Source organism: Myotis daubentonii, chromosome 4, assembly GCF_963259705.1.
Source record: "Myotis daubentonii chromosome 4, mMyoDau2.1, whole genome shotgun sequence".
Lineage (NCBI taxonomy): Eukaryota > Metazoa > Chordata > Mammalia > Chiroptera > Vespertilionidae > Myotis > Myotis daubentonii.
In genome coordinates this window covers 36,354,213-36,373,027 of record NC_081843.1, presented here as the reverse complement: position 1 = coordinate 36,373,027, position 18,815 = coordinate 36,354,213, and the positions used below count along the sequence as shown (strand labels likewise).

General features: G+C 53.8%; 4 protein-coding genes across 11 annotated transcripts; 3 read left to right on the top strand and 1 right to left on the bottom strand.

Annotated features, from left to right (window-relative positions):
- Nucleotides 1–121: 121 nt before the first annotated feature.
- Nucleotides 122–4,157, top strand: AP4M1 (adaptor related protein complex 4 subunit mu 1). Its single transcript, XM_059693708.1, has 15 exons — nucleotides 122–325; nucleotides 427–515; nucleotides 878–984; nucleotides 1,062–1,158; nucleotides 1,289–1,399; nucleotides 1,487–1,567; nucleotides 1,785–1,847; nucleotides 1,947–2,013; nucleotides 2,120–2,173; nucleotides 2,300–2,406; nucleotides 2,507–2,601; nucleotides 2,944–2,988; nucleotides 3,231–3,281; nucleotides 3,421–3,532; nucleotides 3,712–4,157. Exons 1-15 carry the CDS (start codon nucleotides 268–270, stop codon nucleotides 3,934–3,936), a joined length of 1,362 nt encoding a protein of 453 aa, XP_059549691.1. The 5' UTR covers nucleotides 122–267; the 3' UTR covers nucleotides 3,937–4,157.
- TAF6 (TATA-box binding protein associated factor 6) lies at nucleotides 4,130–12,464 on the bottom strand. 8 transcript variants are annotated; one of them, XM_059693699.1, is made up of 18 exons: nucleotides 12,080–12,247; nucleotides 11,338–11,423; nucleotides 10,890–10,977; nucleotides 8,770–8,985; nucleotides 8,588–8,674; nucleotides 8,331–8,484; nucleotides 8,066–8,122; nucleotides 7,845–7,964; nucleotides 7,484–7,629; nucleotides 7,301–7,378; nucleotides 7,068–7,169; nucleotides 6,779–6,961; nucleotides 6,433–6,507; nucleotides 6,189–6,314; nucleotides 5,446–5,619; nucleotides 5,006–5,203; nucleotides 4,310–4,739; nucleotides 4,130–4,255 (listed from the first exon to the last, which is right to left on the bottom strand). In XM_059693699.1, exons 4-17 carry the CDS (start codon nucleotides 8,923–8,925, stop codon nucleotides 4,356–4,358), a joined length of 2,040 nt encoding a protein of 679 aa, XP_059549682.1. In that variant the 5' UTR covers nucleotides 8,926–8,985; nucleotides 10,890–10,977; nucleotides 11,338–11,423; nucleotides 12,080–12,247; the 3' UTR covers nucleotides 4,130–4,255; nucleotides 4,310–4,355. The 8 variants fall into 8 exon arrangements, with proteins under 8 accessions (XP_059549682.1, XP_059549683.1, XP_059549684.1 ...); XM_059693700.1 differs by lacking the exon at nucleotides 11,338–11,423; XM_059693701.1 differs by lacking the exons at nucleotides 10,890–10,977; nucleotides 11,338–11,423; nucleotides 12,080–12,247 and adding an exon at nucleotides 12,317–12,464.
- Nucleotides 12,465–12,489: 25 nt separating this feature from the next.
- CNPY4 (canopy FGF signaling regulator 4) lies at nucleotides 12,490–16,415 on the top strand. Its single transcript, XM_059693711.1, has 6 exons — nucleotides 12,490–12,728; nucleotides 14,890–15,016; nucleotides 15,112–15,208; nucleotides 15,432–15,554; nucleotides 16,051–16,168; nucleotides 16,261–16,415. The coding sequence occupies exons 1-6, from the start codon at nucleotides 12,611–12,613 to the stop codon at nucleotides 16,413–16,415; spliced, it is 738 nt and encodes a 245-aa protein (XP_059549694.1). The 5' UTR covers nucleotides 12,490–12,610.
- A 1,267-nt stretch (nucleotides 16,416–17,682) lies between these two features.
- Nucleotides 17,683–18,815, top strand: MBLAC1 (metallo-beta-lactamase domain containing 1). Its single transcript, XM_059693710.1, has one exon. It carries the CDS (start codon nucleotides 17,691–17,693, stop codon nucleotides 18,561–18,563), a length of 873 nt encoding a protein of 290 aa, XP_059549693.1. The 5' UTR covers nucleotides 17,683–17,690; the 3' UTR covers nucleotides 18,564–18,815.

Below are 18,815 nucleotides of genomic sequence, written 5' to 3'. Positions count from 1 at the left end.
CGGCGCAGCCGCGTATGGGCCAATCCGATAAGAGGTCCTCTGTCCCGCCCTCTCGCCGCGGGCCCAGCCTGGACCAATCACCAGGCGAACCTGGGCTGAGTGACGGGGAAGCGACGTGGGTGATGAAAGAGACAGGTTGGGCGGGGTGGGGCAGGCGCCGGATTTCCCGCGTCAGAGGAGAGTCGGTCTTAAAGGGCCAGCCTACACGCGTCCCTTTGTTCGGGGCTGCCGTCCCTTTCCTCTCCTTGTCCACTCTGCAGAACGGCCATGATTTCCCAGTTCTTCATCCTGTCCTCCAAGGGCGACCCACTCATCTACAAGGACTGTATCCTTGACCCACGAGTCCACGGGGGGAGGCTGGGGTGGGAGTAGTGTCCCAGAGCTAGCTTGTGTCTCCGGCTCCTTAGCTGTCCTTCAACCGGTCAGTCCGCGGGGACAGTGGAGGCCGGGATGTGGCCGAGCTCTTCTACCGGAAGCTGACGGGACTGCCTGGAGAAGAGTCCCCGGTTGTCATGGTAACCACAGGGGGTTGGAGTGCTATTCTGGCAGGTTCGGGTGGAGGGGACGCTTCCTCCCCCTCGGGGCTGTGTCCTTGAGAGCTTCCCACTGGGGTGGGGGCCGTGCATTCCTCCAAATAATATTGAGGAAAGTTTATTGAGCGCTAACGATATAGCAGGCACAGCTCCTCGCATGAGGAAGGGACTCTCATGAACCCCACTTTACACTTGGGGAGACGGCCCTTGGGAGGTTTCTGATTCGCCCGAGGTCGCACTGCTGGGCAGTTGGGGAATCGGGGTACCAGCTAAAATCTCGTGGGCCCTTAAGCACAACTCCCTTCCTGACGCTTTCTCTCCCCCCCCCCCCTTTTCTGCCTCAGCACCACGATGACCGGCATTTTGTTCACATCAGACACAGTGGTCTCTACTTGGTGGCCACGACTTCAGAAAACATTTCTCCCTTCAGCCTCCTAGAGCTGCTCTCTCGGTGAGGAGGGCAGGGCGGGGCAGCTGGGTGTTGGGGGCGAGAGGAGGAAGAGAGGCACACGCCATTCTTTTTCTCAGGTTGGCCACCCTCCTGGGCGATTACTGCGGCTCCCTGGGAGAGGGGACCATCTCCCGCAACGTGGCCCTCGTCTATGAACTCCTGGATGAGGTGTTGGTAAGGGTCCGAGATGTCCTCGGTTGGCCCTGTTCCCTAAAGAGCTGTTCCTTGATGGTGAGGCCAAGGCCACTCCATCTCACCTCTTTGCTCCACGGGCCCCCCTAAAACGGCTCTTCCCCGTCGGTAGGATTATGGCTATGTGCAGACCACATCCACAGAGATGCTGAGGAACTTCATCCAGACCGAGGCTGTGGTCAGCAAACCCTTCAGCCTCTTCGATCTCAGCAGCGTGGGCTTGGTGAGTAGAGGGACAGAGGACCAGGAGGGAGAAGGTTCGGCCGGGAGTGTCAGACCTGGAGGACTGATTGCTTCGGGTGCTTTGCAGTTTGGGGCTGAGACACAACAGAGCAAAGTGGCCCCCAGCAGTGCAGCCAGCCGCCCCGTCCTGTCCAGCCGTTCTGACCAGGTGAGGGACGCTAAACAGGTTCAGACCCTCTGATTCTGTTTTAGGGGATCCCAGAGTCCAAGATGCCTGCCTATCTTCCCACCTCTCCTAGATTTGGATAATCCAGTCCCTTCCCATACCTCGTGTCCCCCACCCTGGCCCTAGCGTCCACCGCTCTGTCCATTTTAGAATACAGGCTGTTCGGCCTCCAACTACCCAAATGCCCTCTCTTCCTCAGAGCCAAAAGAATGAAGTGTTTTTGGATGTGGTTGAGAGACTGTCCGTACTGATAGCATCTAATGTAAGTTTGGGCCCCCCGCCCTGGAGCTGGGGTCAGGTAGTATCTGGCAAACACATTTGGGGAGGTCATCTCTGGGCACTAACGTCTCTGCCACTCCAGGGCTCACTGCTGAAGGTGGATGTGCAGGGGGAGATCCGACTCAAGAGCTTTCTTCCCAGTGGCTCTGGTGAGAAGTCTGCAGGGTGGGCCTAGGGTTGGGTGTGGGACAGACTTCTTGGTGGGGTTTGTGGTGGTATTTGGTGGCCTTTTCTGATGTCCTTTTTTTCTGGCAGAGATGCGCATTGGCTTGACAGAAGAATTTTGTGTGGGGAAGTCGGAACTGAGAGGTGAGAAAAAAGTGGGTCTTTCTCTCCTACCAGAAGCTTCATGCAGAGAAGTTAGAGACAGATCCCTATCCCATCCCTGCTCTTCTCTCCCAAAATATGGCTTAGCAGAGGAGTCTTTCTTTCTAGGTTATGGGCCAGGAATTCGGGTGGATGAAGTCTCATTTCACAGCTCGGTGCAACTGGATGAATTTGAGTCTCATCGAATACTCCGCTTGCAGCCACCTCAGGGCGAGGTCAGGATGGGCTGGCCTAGCATATTCCATCTACCCAAGGGAAGCGAGGCAGTTCAGGTGTGAGGGGACCAAACTGATCTCCGTTTCTCCCTCATCTTAGCTGACTGTGATGCGGTACCAACTCTCAGATGACCTCCCCTCCCCGCTTCCCTTCCGGCTCTTTCCCTCTGTGCAGTGGGATCGAGGCTCAGGCAGGTGAGACCATTTCCAGTTCTAGAATTTCTCTGGAACCCACGTCAATAGGTAGATTTATTGTGGAGGTATGGTGGTTAGTGGTATAGGTTACAAATTAGAAAAAGGCACCCTCCCTCCAAGTGGACTCAGCCCCGTGAACACTAGTGACTAACAGAGTTGAGTAGATTTCAGCCCTTCTCGCCTTCCTTCAGTACATGTATGGGGGCTGGTGAGATGCCAGTAGGATATGGCTAGAGCAAGCATGTCAAACCCGCGGCCAGTAGGCCGCATGTCTCGTTTGCATGCCGGCCACGAGTTTGACATGCTTGGGCTAGAGTAACGGTGTCGTATTCTCTCATCCAGGCTCCAGGTTTATCTGAAGTTACGATGTGACTTGCCCCCAAAGAGGTATGAGTGGGGGTAGCCAAGACTAGTTCAGCTATAGGGAGTAGGAGAAAGGGCCCAGATAGATACCTGTCGCTATGGCTTTCAGATGCAGCCACCAGCCTAGGAATCAGTTTAGTTAGAGGCTGGAGAGTTTGGGAAGGGGGTGGGTGGAACTTGTGGTGAATTCCAGCTGTGACATTAATGAAGCGTGGAGACAAGTCACTACCTTTCTGGGGCTGACTCTGTTCCTTTCATGTTTGCAGCCAGGCTCTCAATATCAGGCTTCATCTTCCCCTGCCTCGAGGGGTGGTCAGGTTAGTGTGTGTGCATTATGGTTTTACCAGCTTCCCTGGACAACAGGATGGCACTGGGGAGGAGAGTATATACTGCGGGGGTGGAAGTGGTCTGCCCCTGAGGCAGTCGGGCTGAGCCTAGCACCTTTCCAAACTCTAGCCTGTCTCAGGAGCTGAGTAGCCCAGAGCAGAAGGCAGAGCTGTGGGATGGAGCCCTTCGCTGGGACCTGCCTCGCGTGCAAGGAGGCTCTCAGCTCTCAGGCCTTTTCCAGGTATCAGCTGCTGATTCTCTAAGGCCCACTTCTCCCTCCATTTTCAGCCCCAACTCATGTCTCCTAATATAGTTGCTGCGTTGTTCCCACTAATATAATCACCTTCCTGGCCCCACGGCTCCCCTCCCCACCTTCCTCTCTGTCTTCGGCACTCATCCCTCTGCCTCTGTCCCCCACAGATGGAAGTCCCAGGTCTGCCCGGGCCTCCTGGTCAAGGACATTCCACCTCAGCCCCTCCTCTGGGGCTGGGCCCTGCGAGCCTCTCCTTTGAGCTTCCCCGGCACACGTGCTCCGGCCTCCAGGTTCGCTTCCTCAGGTTGGCATTCAGACACTGCAGCAATGCCAACCCCCACAAGTGGGTGCGACACCTAAGCCACAGTGATGCTTATGTCATTCGGATCTGAGGCTCCCCAAACAAGGACATGGGCAGAAAAGACGGTGGCCTGTGTTTCAGCAGGAGGACGATACTGTCTTCTCCATCCTTCTGGCCTGTGGTTATGGATCTGGCTGGAAGAGACCCAAGTCCTAGAGACCACGAGGGCTCAACAGGTTAGATCCTTCCATTGTATCGGACACAGGAAGGACTGAGGTGAATCAGAACTTATAAATCAAACTTTTATTACGAGGAGCTGGCTGTACAATATCTAAAAAGAAAGTTAAGGTGAGGGAAGCAGATGACTACTTCCTTCCACCCAGCGTGTGTGTGTGTGTGTGTGTGTGTGTGTGTGTGCGCGCGCAGAGAGAGAGAGAGAGAGAGAGAGAGAGAGAGAGAGAGAGAGAGAGTGAGTCTTGGGAAGAGAAGGTTGGCAGATGTGTGACAGCATTAAGGGGCAGGCTGAGGCGAGCCAGATCCAGGGGGCTGGGAGCCATTAGCCTTTGGAGTCCCTGGAGCTGGAGGAGGGCTATCTCCAGCTTCCTGTTTTCCCCCACAGAGGGCACTGCCCCCAAGTGGGGAAGGGGCTGAGGACTGGGGAGGGACTGGGGAAGGGTGGGAGGTGGGGGGGCCTCCTTTGCCGTCCCCTGTTGGGGGAAGAGAGACCACTATGTACTTCTGGACACTGCCGGGGCCAGAGGGGGCAGTGCTGGGGGGTGCAGCTGTGGCAGTGGAGACCAGCTTGACAATGGGCTGCACACTGGGGACCGTGGTAGTGACAGGAGAGGTGGTGGTGGAGCCTGAGCCAGGGGCTGAGGTGCTGAGGGACAGGACCTGGGAGAAGAATGTAAAGTCAGTGTCTGTTATCTTGCATCCTCACCGCTCCCCAGGCCTGGGGGAATACCTCACTTGCTCCAACCAAATAATCAATCCTCTGATTCATCCTCAGGGGGAGAAGCTATGGCCTTCGGGGCCCCTGGGAAGTGCTCCTTCTAGCTCCTGTTTTGGGCCCAGAGGTGACTGGGCTCTACTCTGGGGTCTCTCAGGACAGCATGGTGACATGCTTCCCATCATCCCTGGTCCCATAGGGCTCTACATACCTGTTGGGTGGATGAGGCACTAGAGGACGATGACATTACAATAAACTTGGTGGGAGGAGGGGAAGGCTGAGGTGGAGCAGCAGCTCGTGCAGACACCAGTGTCTGGACGGGCAGTGCAATGGAGCCAGGGACTTTCAGCAAGCCAGGGGTCCGAGGGCCAGGTTGAGGGGCCTGAGAAAGGGTCAGCGTGGGTCGGGGCTGTAGGAGGAAGACGCAAGAAGAAAATGTCAACATCTAAGAAAAAGGGCTCGTCTTGCTCCTGAGTTGGTCTCACTGGGGTGGGGGTTTAGCTGCCTCCAAAACTTTTGACTCGGAGGGCCCCGGGTTTTAAAAAATTCATGCTCAGCATGGGCATGCCGTTAATTCCACATCCCAACGCAAACTGGGGCTCTGTCCCGCCCCTGTTATTCTTCATTCCTCCTCCCTGGACTGTCACTGACCTGAGTGATGGTCAGAGTGGTCCTGTTGACCTGTTGAGCCTGCAGAGCAGCTTGTGCCCGGGCTTTGACCACATGGGAGCAGAGGAGGGGCCCAAGGGACCCAAATTCTGCCCGATAGGCATCCTGATTGTCAGGTGGTGGGCGCAGCTTTGCCAGAACAGGGGCACAGTGCTTCTGTAGAGATAAAGCAAAAAAAAAAAAAGGCAGGTAGGAAGAGGGTCGGGATTCTCAGAAACATGGTGAAGGCATGAAAAAGGCTATTACCATTTCAGTATGTTCTTGTTGAAGGCCAAACTGCTGGCATAGCAGTGTGTATAAGGAATGCTGTGGTTTTTCTTAATAAGAAAACATAGGCACCAACTGGTGTGAACAGAGAACATGCTAAATACCCTGGTAATATCTGAGAGGTAGTTTTGGTCCATAGGGCATTTGCTGTACACAGAATGGGCCAAAGTGATGCAGAAGCATGAAGGGTAGTGCAGTCTGGAAGCCTTGAGATTTAAGACCTCTTATTTCTTATTTAACTCCTTTGTGCCTCAGTCTTTTCCATCTGCTAAATAGTATTGGACTCTGAGGTTGCTCTGAATATATGAGGCAAAGATGGGATAAATGAATAAAAGACCACATTCTTGCTAAACATTGTACCTGTGTGTGTGTGTGTGTGTGTGCGCGTGTGAGAGTGTGAGGGGGGGAGGGAGGATCAGTGGGAAGAAGCAGGGGGGCGGGGAGGGGGCTCTGGTCACCAGGAGGAGGCTCTGCACGTGGTCAGCTCCAATTCGGTCAATGTTGCTCAGCACAGGGCCATCCAGGACACTTCGGATCCGCTCCCCCTCCTGCTGCAGCCGTGGCAGAATCAGAGTTTTAATCACCTGTTGGAAAGGAAGAGGAGAAGCCAGGGCCCTGGGGTCACCACAGAGTCTCCCAGGTGGTGGGCTATTGCCCACTATGACTTCATGATGCCTCCCTCCCAAGTGCTTCCCCACTGACATCATGTCCCAGCTCGGCCAGGCCTGCAATGGAGCCGTAACGTGTAGTCCATGGAGTCTTCTCATCCACCCAGCTCTGTAAGGGGATGGAAAATAAATCCAGGTAAATGGGCCTGAAAGCCTAATTGGTAAGGACCCAAGTCTCATAAACACACTTTCCTTGTAGATCATTAAGACATTACAAATATATATGGCATACGGCTCAAGTCCCATTCCCAATCCCTCTGCCCTCTGCCCCTTGTTTTCAATTTCCACCCACAATTGACCCACCACCACTGCTCTCATTGTCCTGGTGACAACCCTGAGGTAGAGATGTGAAAGGGCTTATGATCCTTATTCTGGCTCACCTTGGTGAAGGTCTTGGTGATCCGGGACTGGATGTTGTTAGTGGTTGTGCTGAAATGCTTGCAGATCTGGGCCACCAGGCGGGCAGCAAAGTCCCGGAGTGCCCAGTGATTGTCCACATCTGGCCTCAGACACAACTGTCTGCTCACGATGCAGGTCATCACAGCTGGAATCAATTCATGCACCTGAGAGAAAAGTGATAAGGCAGCTAATTATGGTTACTGGCTTACTGTTGGTGGCGGTGAGGTCTCCAAAGCCTGGGATAAGAGGTGGGTAGGCAGGACCACTCACGTATTTTTCTAGATACAGCGTAGGGTTGTCCATCAGTGCCTTCACCATGCGCATCAAATAGATGAGCAGGGCCAGGTTGTTCTGCACCACATTCACACGGACCTATAGGAGGGAGAAGTGACAGGGCAGGGAGACACTTTAGATGAGCTTCCCCTGCCAACTCCTCACCCCCGGGAACCTCATTCTAGGGCCTTGACCACATGGGAGCAGAGGCGGGGTCTGAATCCTCTCACCCCCTCTGAGATGAAGGTGCTGAATCGTGGCAGCATCTGATAGAGCCCTGGGTCTGTTGCGATGCTCTGAAGGGCTTCCTGTGGGAGGAGGGGAATGAGTGAGGTGGGGCAGACACCACGGGGAGAACCTGTGAGGCCTCCAAGAGAAGGGTCTGCGGTAAAGGCAGGGTGGCGGGGCCTCACCGCTCTCTTGGCTTCACATGACCCCACACAGGCTTCAGTGATCTCCTTGTAGTACAGTTGCTGCTCCACAGACAGCTCATGGATACTTCGGGGCTTTAATCGAAAAGGGCCCCCCTCCAGGAGGGGTGGTGCCTTCTTCTCTTTCCCTGTGTAAATTGGGAAGATGGCCTTGAAAAAGAAAGCTCCAGAAGCGGCCTCAGTATCAGAGAAACCTTGACCCTCTACTCACCTACCCAGGGAGACCTGGCTTCCCTTACGCTGCTTGGTCCCTTCTGGGGCTTTCTGGCTGACCTCACCCAATTCACAGTGACTATCTGGCTTTGGGGAAAGCGCCGAAGAGGCCTGGCCTAGCAGTACTGACCTTTGCCATCAGCTGGAGCAGCCCCTTGACCTTTGCTTTTCAAGGGTCCATCTTCCTCCTGGCCTGGCTTTGCTGACTTCAGGGGTTCTGTGGCCTCAGCCTTCTGCTGCTCTTTGGGAGCTGGTGGGAAAGCAGTCAGTTGCAAGAGTGTTGAGGTAGAAGGAGGGGCGGGGGTGGGGGTGGGGAGAGACAGAGGGATGGGCTCTGGGCAGGGAGGTTACCTGGAGGTGGATTCTCTGGGATAGCTGGCTGGCAGCCTTCAATGCTCAACCAATGAGCTGTGAGGAAGGAAGGTATCAAGTTGAACTGCAGATGAATACTAGGGAGTCACTCCACACTAAGAAACATGTGTTTTCTTTCCTGTTCCCACTTCCTGCCACTCACCAGGGATCTCACACTGAGTGTTTCATCCTTGTGAGTCTCCTTAAACCCATAAGCATTGCCCCTCCTTTCCTTCCCCTGCCCCCCGCTCTCCTTTCCCCCAACCTTTGAGGCAGACGTCCAGGGGCACCCGGGGCAGAGGGGTATTGATGATGTCACTCAGGTCAACCTCCTTCTCCTCATAGAAGTAGAGTTCCCGGCCCCCACCAGAGGCGAACCGGAAAGGAATGAACTCTTGAGCATGGAAGCCATACAGTGGCTATCTCAGGAGAGAGAGAGAGAAAGACAGCAGGATGAGAAGGGGGCCCACGGGAGGCCTGTTCTCACCCCCTGCCCATCTCAGTCCTGTGTGTCCCAATCACCTCCACGTTCTTTAGCTTCAGTGCATAGTCAATGTCACTGGTGGTGAGCTTCTGCCGCTTCCCCATGTGCATGAACTTTAAGGCATCCTGGGTGGGAGAACAAATGTCAGCCTGAGACACCGAGGAAGGGGCCTGGGCATCCTCCTCAACACAATGCAGGGCTGGGGGAGGGGCCAGATTACCTGTGCAATCTCCTTGATGCGGTAACTGACTTCATCTGCCAGCAGCTGACAGGTTTCCTCCTGAATCTGGGCGATGCCCATCGATTCGGCCACCACCTTCATGGACTCCGAAGGCAGCACAGTGTTGCTGAGCTTCAGCTTCTTCTCCTCAGCCATTCCGGAGCTCTTCCTCCCTCCCCTGAAGGGTGATGCCCCAGGGTGGAGAGATGGGAGATCCTGGGGGGAAGGGGTGGGCAGAAGAGATAAAAAGAAATGTGAGACCCAAAGTAGAGGGCTGTCTGCTCAGGAGAGGCCACAACAAACGGAGGACAATGAGGATGTGAGGAGGGAAGAACTCGTGGTACCTTCTGTCCATCCCCGCACGAGTCAGCATTGGGTGTAACAGAAGGAGGTAGCAATTCGATCCAGTTCAACATAATTTATTGAGCTCTGACTCTATGCCAGGCACTATACACGTGAGGCACAGTAGGAATGATCTTGACCCTCAATTTAAATACCAGCCCTAGCATTACTGTGCTGTGTTTCTAGGGCAGGTTACTTCAACTGTCCCTGCTTTGGGTTTCCATATTTCCATAAAATACGGAAGACCCTTTTTTCCTAAGATTGTTTTACACATACTTTCCTCTCTCTTGTCCCTTCTTGCATTATTACTTGACACAAATACAGTTCTGGTTAAATACAACTTCTCACACCCTGACCCTATATGCTTGTACAATTCAATATGATGAGAAAAATACACAACCATCATGGCTAATTGCCACTTTAAATTCATGGCCACAAACTTCAAATGGGCCCTTAATCCTGCCAGACAAGCATAGTGTAACTCACTGACTCAGTCTCCCTCTGTCCTGTGTGACAGCCTTTCTCCTTCCCCACTTCTGACCATCAGAAGGGACCCCCAGGCTTTCACCATGTCCACCCACCGAGTAGCACTCTACCCACATACCTGCCTTCCCACCTGTTACTACAGAGAAACTGGTCATGCCCGACACCACCTCCAACATTGTTCCAGTGTTTGTCCCATCTCCCTCTGTCATCAATTTCTCAACCTACCAGATCATTTCCATCGGCCGACAAAATGCAGTTATTTTTCCTAGCTTAAAAACAGCCTTAAAAAGAAGGAAATTCTGACACATGCTACAACATGAATGAACCCTGAGGACATTATGCTGATTGAAATAAGCCAGTCACAAAAGGACAAATATGGTATGATTCCACTCGTGTGAGGGTCTTAAAGTAGTCAAACTCAGAGTCAGAAAGTAGAACGGTGGTTACTAGGGGCTGGAGGAGGGGGAATGGGAAGTTATTGTTTAATAGGGACAGAATTTCAGTTTTACAATGTGAAGAGTTCTGGAGATGGATTGTCGTGATGGTCACACAACAATGTGAATGTATTTAATGCCACTAAACTACACTTAAAAATGGTTAAGATGATGGGCTTTATGTGTATTTTACCAAATTAAACATTAAGACAAATCTTTTATTTCACTTTATATGATATACCCCATTTTTTCTCCTCCTTGCAATAAAACTCCCTCAAAAAGTTGTTTTAACTTTGTTTCTAATTCTCCTCTCCGCTCTTGAACCTACTCCAATCAGGCCTTTGTCCCTCTAGGTCCCTGAAACTCTCAAGGTCATGGATGACTTCACATTGCCAAATCCAAGGCCCACTGTCCTCATCTTCTTTCACCTCAAAAGCAGTACATAGCATAGCTGACTACTACTTTCTGAAAACTTTTTTTTTTACTCCACTGTGGCACCAACTTCTGGTTTTCCTCCTACCTCACTGGCCATTACCCTCAGTTTCCTTTTCTGGTTCTTCCTCCTCACCTGCTTAATGTTAGAATGTCCTAGAGCAGTGGTCGGCAGACTCATTAGTCAACAGAGCCAAATATCAACAGTACGACGACTGAAATTTCTTCTGAGAGCCCAATTTTTTAAACTATATAGGTAGGTACATTGTTATTAACTTAATTAGGGCACTCCTACGGCTTAGGAAGAGCCACACTCAAGGGGCCAAAGAGCTGCATGTGGCTCGCGAGCCGCAGTTTGCCGACCATTGCACTAGGTGATCCAGCCAGATTCCTCCATTCCCACTGCAGGTGCCCATCATCTATCACCTGGAGAACTTCAATAGCCCCCGGAGAAGCTCTTCCGGCTTTCACCTGGCTCTTGACTTCTACTCCCAACACAGCTGCCAGAGTGATCCTGTCAAATTATAAGTCAGATTGGGTCACTGTTCAAACTCTGTAATGGCTCCCCATTTACCATCCAGAAAAACCCAAAATTCTTATTATGGTCCACAAGGCCCTCTCTGCATGACATCTCTGACCTCCTTTCCTTCCTTCTTCCAGCTCCACTGCCCTCCTTGCTGTTCAAACCTGAGAGACATGCTCTTGTTTCATGGCCTTTGCTATTCCTTCTGCCTGGAATGCTCTTCCCCAGATGACAGCCTGACTGCCTACTTCCACCGCCCTATTTAACAGCACACTCCACCCACCCTCTTCCTCCCCATGGCATCTAACATCCAATCCATATTGTATCATTTCTTATCGATGATCACCACACCTCCTCCTCCCGCGCCGTATGGACAGAGAGCTTTGTCTATTGTGTTCACTGATGTGTTCCAAGTCAGCAGACTGTTGCCCGAGACACTGTAAATATTCAATACACATTTGCTGAGTAAACGAACGAACTGTGAGGATTAGAGAGATCTAAGCGCTCAATACATATTCGGTACCGGCGTTATCCAGAGGAGCAAGTACAGACCCAAGCTTGGAATCTACTGTCTGGCCAGCAGGAAGGGGGCTCGCGTAAAGCTGGTATTGGGAAAACGGATGCAAAAGTGTTCAGGGCCGACTGCGACTGCGGGATGTCGGTGGGGCTGGGGCGGACGCGCCGAGGGCGTGAGAAGATGGAGACCCAAGAGAATTTGGTTCTTCCCTACACATCCAGCTCTCCTCCTCCACTCTGGTCTAATTTGCCGGGAACACACTTATTCACACATACTCTGCGCCTGGAGCCGGGGTACAGGAGGCGGTCGTGCCCCAGCGTCCTGGCGAACTACGAATCCTTCAACACCCGGCGGTCTCTGCCAGGAAGAGCTCACAGCGCTCGACAGCCCCTCAGGCCGGTGGAGTCGGCGGAAAGCCTTCACCGAGGACTAACCTGAGCGAGAGCCAACAGGAAAACGGGCCCGCGGTCCCCCGGCCGGGGGTCCAGCTCGAAGGAGCCGGGAGCCCACCTCATCCCCCATCATCCCTCCAATGCAAACACATAGAGTCCCCACGCGCACGGACACGCCACCAACCGTCCTCTTCCTGGTCCCCGCACAGGCCCGACAAGGGGTTTAGGCCGGGGTACCCCTCGACCCCCTCCCGCCAGCCGAGCGCCCCAAGAACGAAGAACTCTCACCGCCGCCAAAGCGCCCGCTCAGCCGGCGCTCGGCGCCATGTTGGCCCCGCCCCCTCCAAGGAGCCGGTCCTGGCAGAGAAAAGGAGCCAGTCCCTACCCCTTCTCTGAGCAGGAATAAATTGTCTAGACTCACGGCCTGAAATTATGTAAAAACTCTGTGTCTACAGCTACATGTCAGGAGCAAACACTTCTGTGGCGCTGACTTCTGTGTATCCCCTCACTACCCGGCGGCCAGGACCTTCCGGAGGCGCCACAAATCCCGGGCGGGGAAGGCCGGAGCGACGTGGTCCCGCCCCCTTTCGGGTCGGCACTGCGCGTGCGCCTCCGTGCTGGGCTCGACAAAGTTGCCTCGGAATTAAAAGGGCCCGCTGCCTGCCCGAAGTTGGTTAGAAGGCAAGGGGTGTTAAGTTGTGGACAGCACTTTGTCATGGGACCTGTGCCGTTGGGAATATTGCTTTTCATTTTGACTGCATGCGTCCCAGCTTGGGCTGGGGCGCCGAAGGAGGAGGACGATGACACAGAACGCTTGCCCAGCAAATGCGAAGGTATCTGAAAGGAATAGCCCCTTTTGGCATCCCTCTGCCCCACCTCCTTTGTTTGGGCCGGACCAAATGGACCGTGATGGGTGGGTCGCTCAACCTCCTTAAAGACCTGAGGGAGGTTTTGGTGGAGTTTCGCGGAAGTCGAATGGGATCAAGGGAGGGAACCTATAGTGGTTTCCAAAATCTATGGCACTACAATTCCCATGAGACATCCAGAGAGAGCCCGCTTTTTCTGGCTGGTTTGGGCCCCAATGGTTTGTGGGAATTGTAGTTCAGAGACTATTCGCCCAGGACCACCACGCTACTGAGCATCTTCTGTGTGTTTTTCCCAAGCCACTAGACCTCATTCTGGAGATCCTGCAGGAGCGGGATGTTAGGCTTACCTTGTGGATATCCTCTGCTCCACCTCGGCAGAGACACTCCCAAATTACAGGTCCCGCGTTCTCCTGAAGGGGCTTGGGGATGAGTAAATCAGCCCTTGACGCTCATAAATGAAAGAGGAGGCCACACAGAGGTTCCCCATAGGTGTGAGGCTTTCCAAAGGGTGTGTGTGTGCTGTATGGATTTTACAGCAAGCAGTATCTTCTGTGGTTGCACTATTTGTGGGTCCCAGCTGGTGTTAGGCAGTTATTTATTGGGCTCCTTCTGGATGCACAATAGCAATAGAGAGCAATAATAGGGAGAAGGCATTTCAGAACTGGGCCATTGCGTGCACTGGTTCCCTAGTTTGTTGCCTTCCTGACTCTTCTTCCCTGGATTCTTTTTCTTTTAACCTGCATTTCAGTACCGCTGTTCCTCAACACTTGGACCTAATCTCTACTCCCCTTTCACTTGTGCCCCTACTCCTCTGTCAGAATTTCTAAACACAGACCCAATCTTGTCAGTCCTTGCTTTAACACCTGGGCAGGCTTCCTGCAGTGATTAGAGTACAGCCAACATTGTTGTTAGGGCAGAACACACATTTCTTTGTTTTATGCCCCCCCCTTTCTTTCTTTTCCACAAACTCCCACCCCCAAAATGCCCATGCTGAAGCCACACTGTACTCAGCAGCTAGTGAGCCTGCCTTATCTTTTCCCACCTCTGCTTCTCCCTTTGCCTGGAATAACCTTCTCACTTCTGCATGTTGTTCTCCAAGATCCAATTTAAATGTCACCTCCTTTGGAAGCCTTCTTTTCGTATTTGTCTCCTCTCACTGTATTGTACCCGTGGAGGGAAAGAGAGTACCTGTGTCTCCCAGATCTTAGAGCAGTATCTGGCATGTTTTAGGCACTTTTGTTACTTGCTCCTGTGTTTAGTTCACTTGGCACTTCTGTATAGGCCACTCCCTTTCTTGGGACCCATAATGTGCCAGGTCACATGCTAGGTGCTGGAAAGACAGTGGTGGAACAGATACAATGCTCACCCTTAAGGAAATCCCAGGCTAGCAGGAAGTCAATATGTAACCATTGGATGAATTTTGCATTTCCTAATGAGATTAAGTCTCTTGGTCTTTTTAAAAAATATATATATTTTTATTGATTTTAGAGAGGGATAGGAAGAAACATCAGTGATGAGAGAGAATCATTGATCAGCTGCCTCCTGCACACCTCCTTCGGCGCCCCAGCCCAATCAAGCCCACAACCTGGGCATGTTCCCTTGACTGGAATCGAACCTGGGACCCTTCAGTCCGTGGGCTGATGCTCTATCCACTGAGCCAAGCCAGCTAGGGTCTTAATCCCTAGGGTAGGAACCATCACACCATTTTGCCATCTTTTTTTCTATCCCCGACTGCATTGGCAGTGTTTCATGGATAGGGATGGTGGGTCTTAATTGCTCTCTATTGCTATTGTGCATCCAGAAGGAGCCCAATAAATGACTGCCTAACAACAGCAAAGACTTATACACTGCTCACTTCGTGCTGGCACTATTGTAAAGGCTTTACATGGATTGATTTAATCCTCACCACACCCCTATGAGGAGGTACTATTATTATCTCCATTTTAGAGGTGAAGAAACCAAGGCACAGCAGATTGCTACACAGCTTACTAAGTGGCTGAGTCAGGACTGTAAATCAGGCTGGCTCCAGAGTCTGCATTTGAAACCATCACGCTCTGCTGCTTTTGCTCATCTGCAGAATGAGTTGCTGGCATGTTTGTTTATCTCTCATGTCCCTTTGGACATCTAGTGTGTAAGCTGCTGAGTCTGGAGCTACAGGAACAGCTGAGACGCACTGGACGATCTCGAGAGGTGCTGGAGCTGGGGCAGGTGCTGGACACGGGCAAGAGGAAAAGACACATCCCTTACAGCGTTTCGTGAGTCCTTGATGCTCCTCCACCTTTCAACCCCCGAAAGAGCTCTGGGAGCTCATACAGTATTCAAGGAGTCTTTGTTTCCCCTCTTCCCACAGAGAGACAAGGCTAGAAGAGGCCTTGGAGAATTTATGTGAGCAAGTTCTGGATTACAGTGTTCATGCTGAGCGCAAGGGCTCACTGAGATATGCCAAGGTCAGACTCCTCCCGGGGCAGGATCCCACTGCTCAGGCCTATATCCTCTGGAGCCTCCCTTCTCTAGCCTTTCAGTGTCCCCTCCTCATCTTTAGACTCCCACATCTCACCCTCATGGAACTTACCCTTCCGACTCTGGTGCTTGACAAAACTGATATGGTGGGAAGGGACAGGAAGAAGCTGAGGTAGTGGGCTGGGCTGATCCCAAATTCCCATCTCACAGGGGCAGAGTCAGACCATGGCAACGCTGAAAGGCCTGGTGCAGAAGGGGGTAAAGGTGGATCTGGGGATCCCTCTGGAGCTGTGGGACGAGCCCAGTGTGGAGGTCACATTCCTCAAGAAGCAGGTAGGTTAGGATACAGCCCAGGGAGGTGAGAAGGGAACCTGAAAGGGGAACTAGATCCTAGGGAGGTCTACCTCTGAGCAGGGAGAAGAAGGCAGAGTGAGGACTGTCATTGATTGACATGCACCCGGAGCATATCAAGAAGTAATAATGGAGACTAATAATATGCATTACCACTTACTGAGTACCAACCATGTGCAAGTTTGGAGCCATATACATTTCAGCTGCTGCCTCATTTTGCCCTCACAACCACCTAATTACCATTTCCCATCTTACAGACAAGGAGCTGAAACTTAAGAGTTTAATAACCTACTCAGTAGAGGAGGTGTTAGTAAATGTTTATTGAATGAATGGGGATCACACAGCTAGTAAGCCACGTTTAAACTCCTGGCTATCTGCCTCTCCAAGGTGGGGTGGGGAGACAGGTAGTAAAGAGCAAAGAGGAAGGTTCCCAAAGCCCAGCAGAGCAGGTACTCTTCTGACCCTTCCACTTGACCAGTGTGAGAAAATGCTGGAGGAGTTTGAAGAAGTCGTGGAAGACTGGTACTTCCACCATCAGGAGCAGCCCCTGCAGCGTTTTCTCTGTGAAGGTCATGTGCTCCCAGCTTCTGAAACTGGTAAGTGTGTGGGCTGGTCCCTTCCCTGCCAGGCCACAACATCCCCTACCCCCAGGACCAACATCTAACTTGTTTTCTATCACCCAAATTAGCATGTCTACAGGAAACTTGGACTGGAAAGGAGATCACAGAAGGGCAAGAGAAGACCGAAGGGGAGGAGGAGCAAGATCAAGAGGAGGAGAAGGAAAAGGAAGAAGAGATGACTAGCGCACCAGGCCACCCCACGCATGACCCAGAGGACCTTTGACCCTTGTTTTTGAGTCCCCAGGAAGGGCAGGGGTCATGGAGAGGCTCTGAAGCCTGAGCTCCCTCTACCCCACAGCTTTAATGGTGTGTGTGTGTGTGTGTGTGTGTGTGTGACCCCTAAGCTTGTAGTTGTTCTCTCCCATCTGGTCTCAGGCAGAATCCTGATGGTACAGCATGGCATAGCTGTGGGGAGAAAGGTGTGAGCAGTAGGTGGAAGCCCCACCCCAACGGATGAGCCCTCTGCCTGCCATCTAGCTCCCTCAGCTGTAGGTGTGGAGACGACATTGAAGGCTTTCCCCTTTAATTATCTCTACTACTTCAACCCCCACCCAGAGGTCAGCAATGGCATAGGAGTTGGGGGCCTTGGGGACGTCACTTGGCCTTGTTTAGACCCTTACAAGGATGAAGCCAGAGGGCATTCTCTGCGACTTACATCTCCGAAGGCTACGTGCCAACTGACTGTGACCGCGGAGGGGGCGCTGGATGGGGATGGGGTGATGCTGATAAGTTAGGCGGAGTAGGCACTTAGTCTACTTTATATTCATTCCACCGATGGCCCGCCACATAATTTCACAGGTGCCAAATTTTCTATATCGCTAGGAAGCTTTCTTTTTTTAAAAGTATCGGCTGCAACCAACATTTCCAGCGACTCCTGTGCACACATCCTAGCTGGCTGATGTGGCAGCGCCCCGCCCAGCGAACAGGGCTGCTGGCTGCCGTCCCGTTAGAAGCTAATGGTGCTCGGTAATGCTGCAGCCCAAGGCAGGTGGCAGGGATCCCAGGCCGAGGACGGCGTTTGGGCCGGGGTCCGGATCCGCGCACGCCGGAGAACGCGGCCGCGTTAGAACGCCGCGGGCGGTGTCGGCTCGGCCGCCATATTTGGGCTTATGGGAGCTCGCAGCGGACAAAATCCTTCGCGTTTTTCCGCTTTCCATTCTTCCCTTAGAACCTTAGAGGCGTAAAACTGGGTCCAAGGCAGAGAGCGGCGTAGGTTATAGAGAAGGAACTAAAAAGGACCTCCTTGGGAGGGTGACGAGTGTGGACCTACCACGAGAGCGTGGCAAGGCGGGGGCCCCGAAGACATTGAAAGACGCGCTGCTTCACGTGGAAGAAAAGGTTGGGCGAGACCATCCTCGGAAGGGGGCTGAGGCGATACCACTTTAAGAGTGAGGGGGCGGAAGGACTGAGACTTGGAGGTGCCACTTAGCGGAGGCTCCGGCGAGTGTGGGAACCCGGAGGGCCCGGACGTTGGCCCACAGCCCCGCTTTCTCCGGCCATGAGCCGTGTGGTGCGGACCGAGCCGCTGCGCGGGGAGCCCCCCGTGCGGCTGCCTGGCGACCCCTTCTCCGTGGTGGTTCTACTTCGGGGCTACGCGGAGCCCGAGGGGGCGGGCGGCGCCGTGCGCGCCGACGGCTCCGTGACCCTCATCCTGCCCCGCGCCTCCCGCCACCGAGAGCCTCCGTCCGAGGGCGGCGAGGCGAAGACCGCCCTGGAGGAGGCAGCCCGGGGTCCCATCCTCGTGGACACCGGGGGCCCCTGGGCTCGGGAGAGGCTCCTGGAGGCCCTGGCGGGGCAGGGCGTGGCCCCCGTCGACGTGACTCTGGTGGTGGGAACCCACGGACACTCGGATCACATCGGGAACCTGGGGCTGTTCCCAAGGGCCGCTCTGTTGGTCTCGCACGACTTCTGCCTCCCCGGGGGCTGCTTCCTTCCCCACGGGCTCGGGGAGGAGCGGCCCCTGCGGCTGGGGCCGGGGCTCGAGGTGTGGGCCACGCCGGGCCACGGGGGCCAGCGGGACGTGAGCGTGGTGGTGGCGGGCACGGCCCTGGGCACCGTGGCCGTGGTGGGCGACGTGTTCGAACGCGATGGGGACGAGGGCTTCTGGCAGGCCCTGAGCGAAGACCCGGCGGCTCAGGAGCGGAGCCGGAAGAGGGTCCTGGGCACAGCCGACGTGGTCGTGCCCGGCCACGGAGCCCCCTTCCTGGTGGTCAGGGAGGCCTGGAATCCAGAGGCAGAGGGCCCCGAGGCCAGAGACGAGGAGCCCCAGGAGACGCCGGACGCCCCAGGAGACGAGGAGCCCCAGGAGACGCCGGACGCCTGTGAGGGCGGCCCTCCCGCCCCAGCCCCCGGCCTGGGAACTGAAGTCTAGGTTGGGAGAGGACCAGTCAGCCAGAGTCGGAGGGGCCAGGTCACTCCCAGCGAGGACAGAGCGCTTCTGCCACCGCTGTCACCAATATCACCATTTTAGCAGCCAAACTCGGACCAAGGACGGACCAGCTGTGTGCCACCTCTGAGGGTTTCATTAACAAAATGGGAGACGATTGGGAGAGTTCTCCCAAATAAAAATTGGAAACTACGTTGAAAATCATAGTGCCTTAATGTAAATAAAAATTGGAAACTA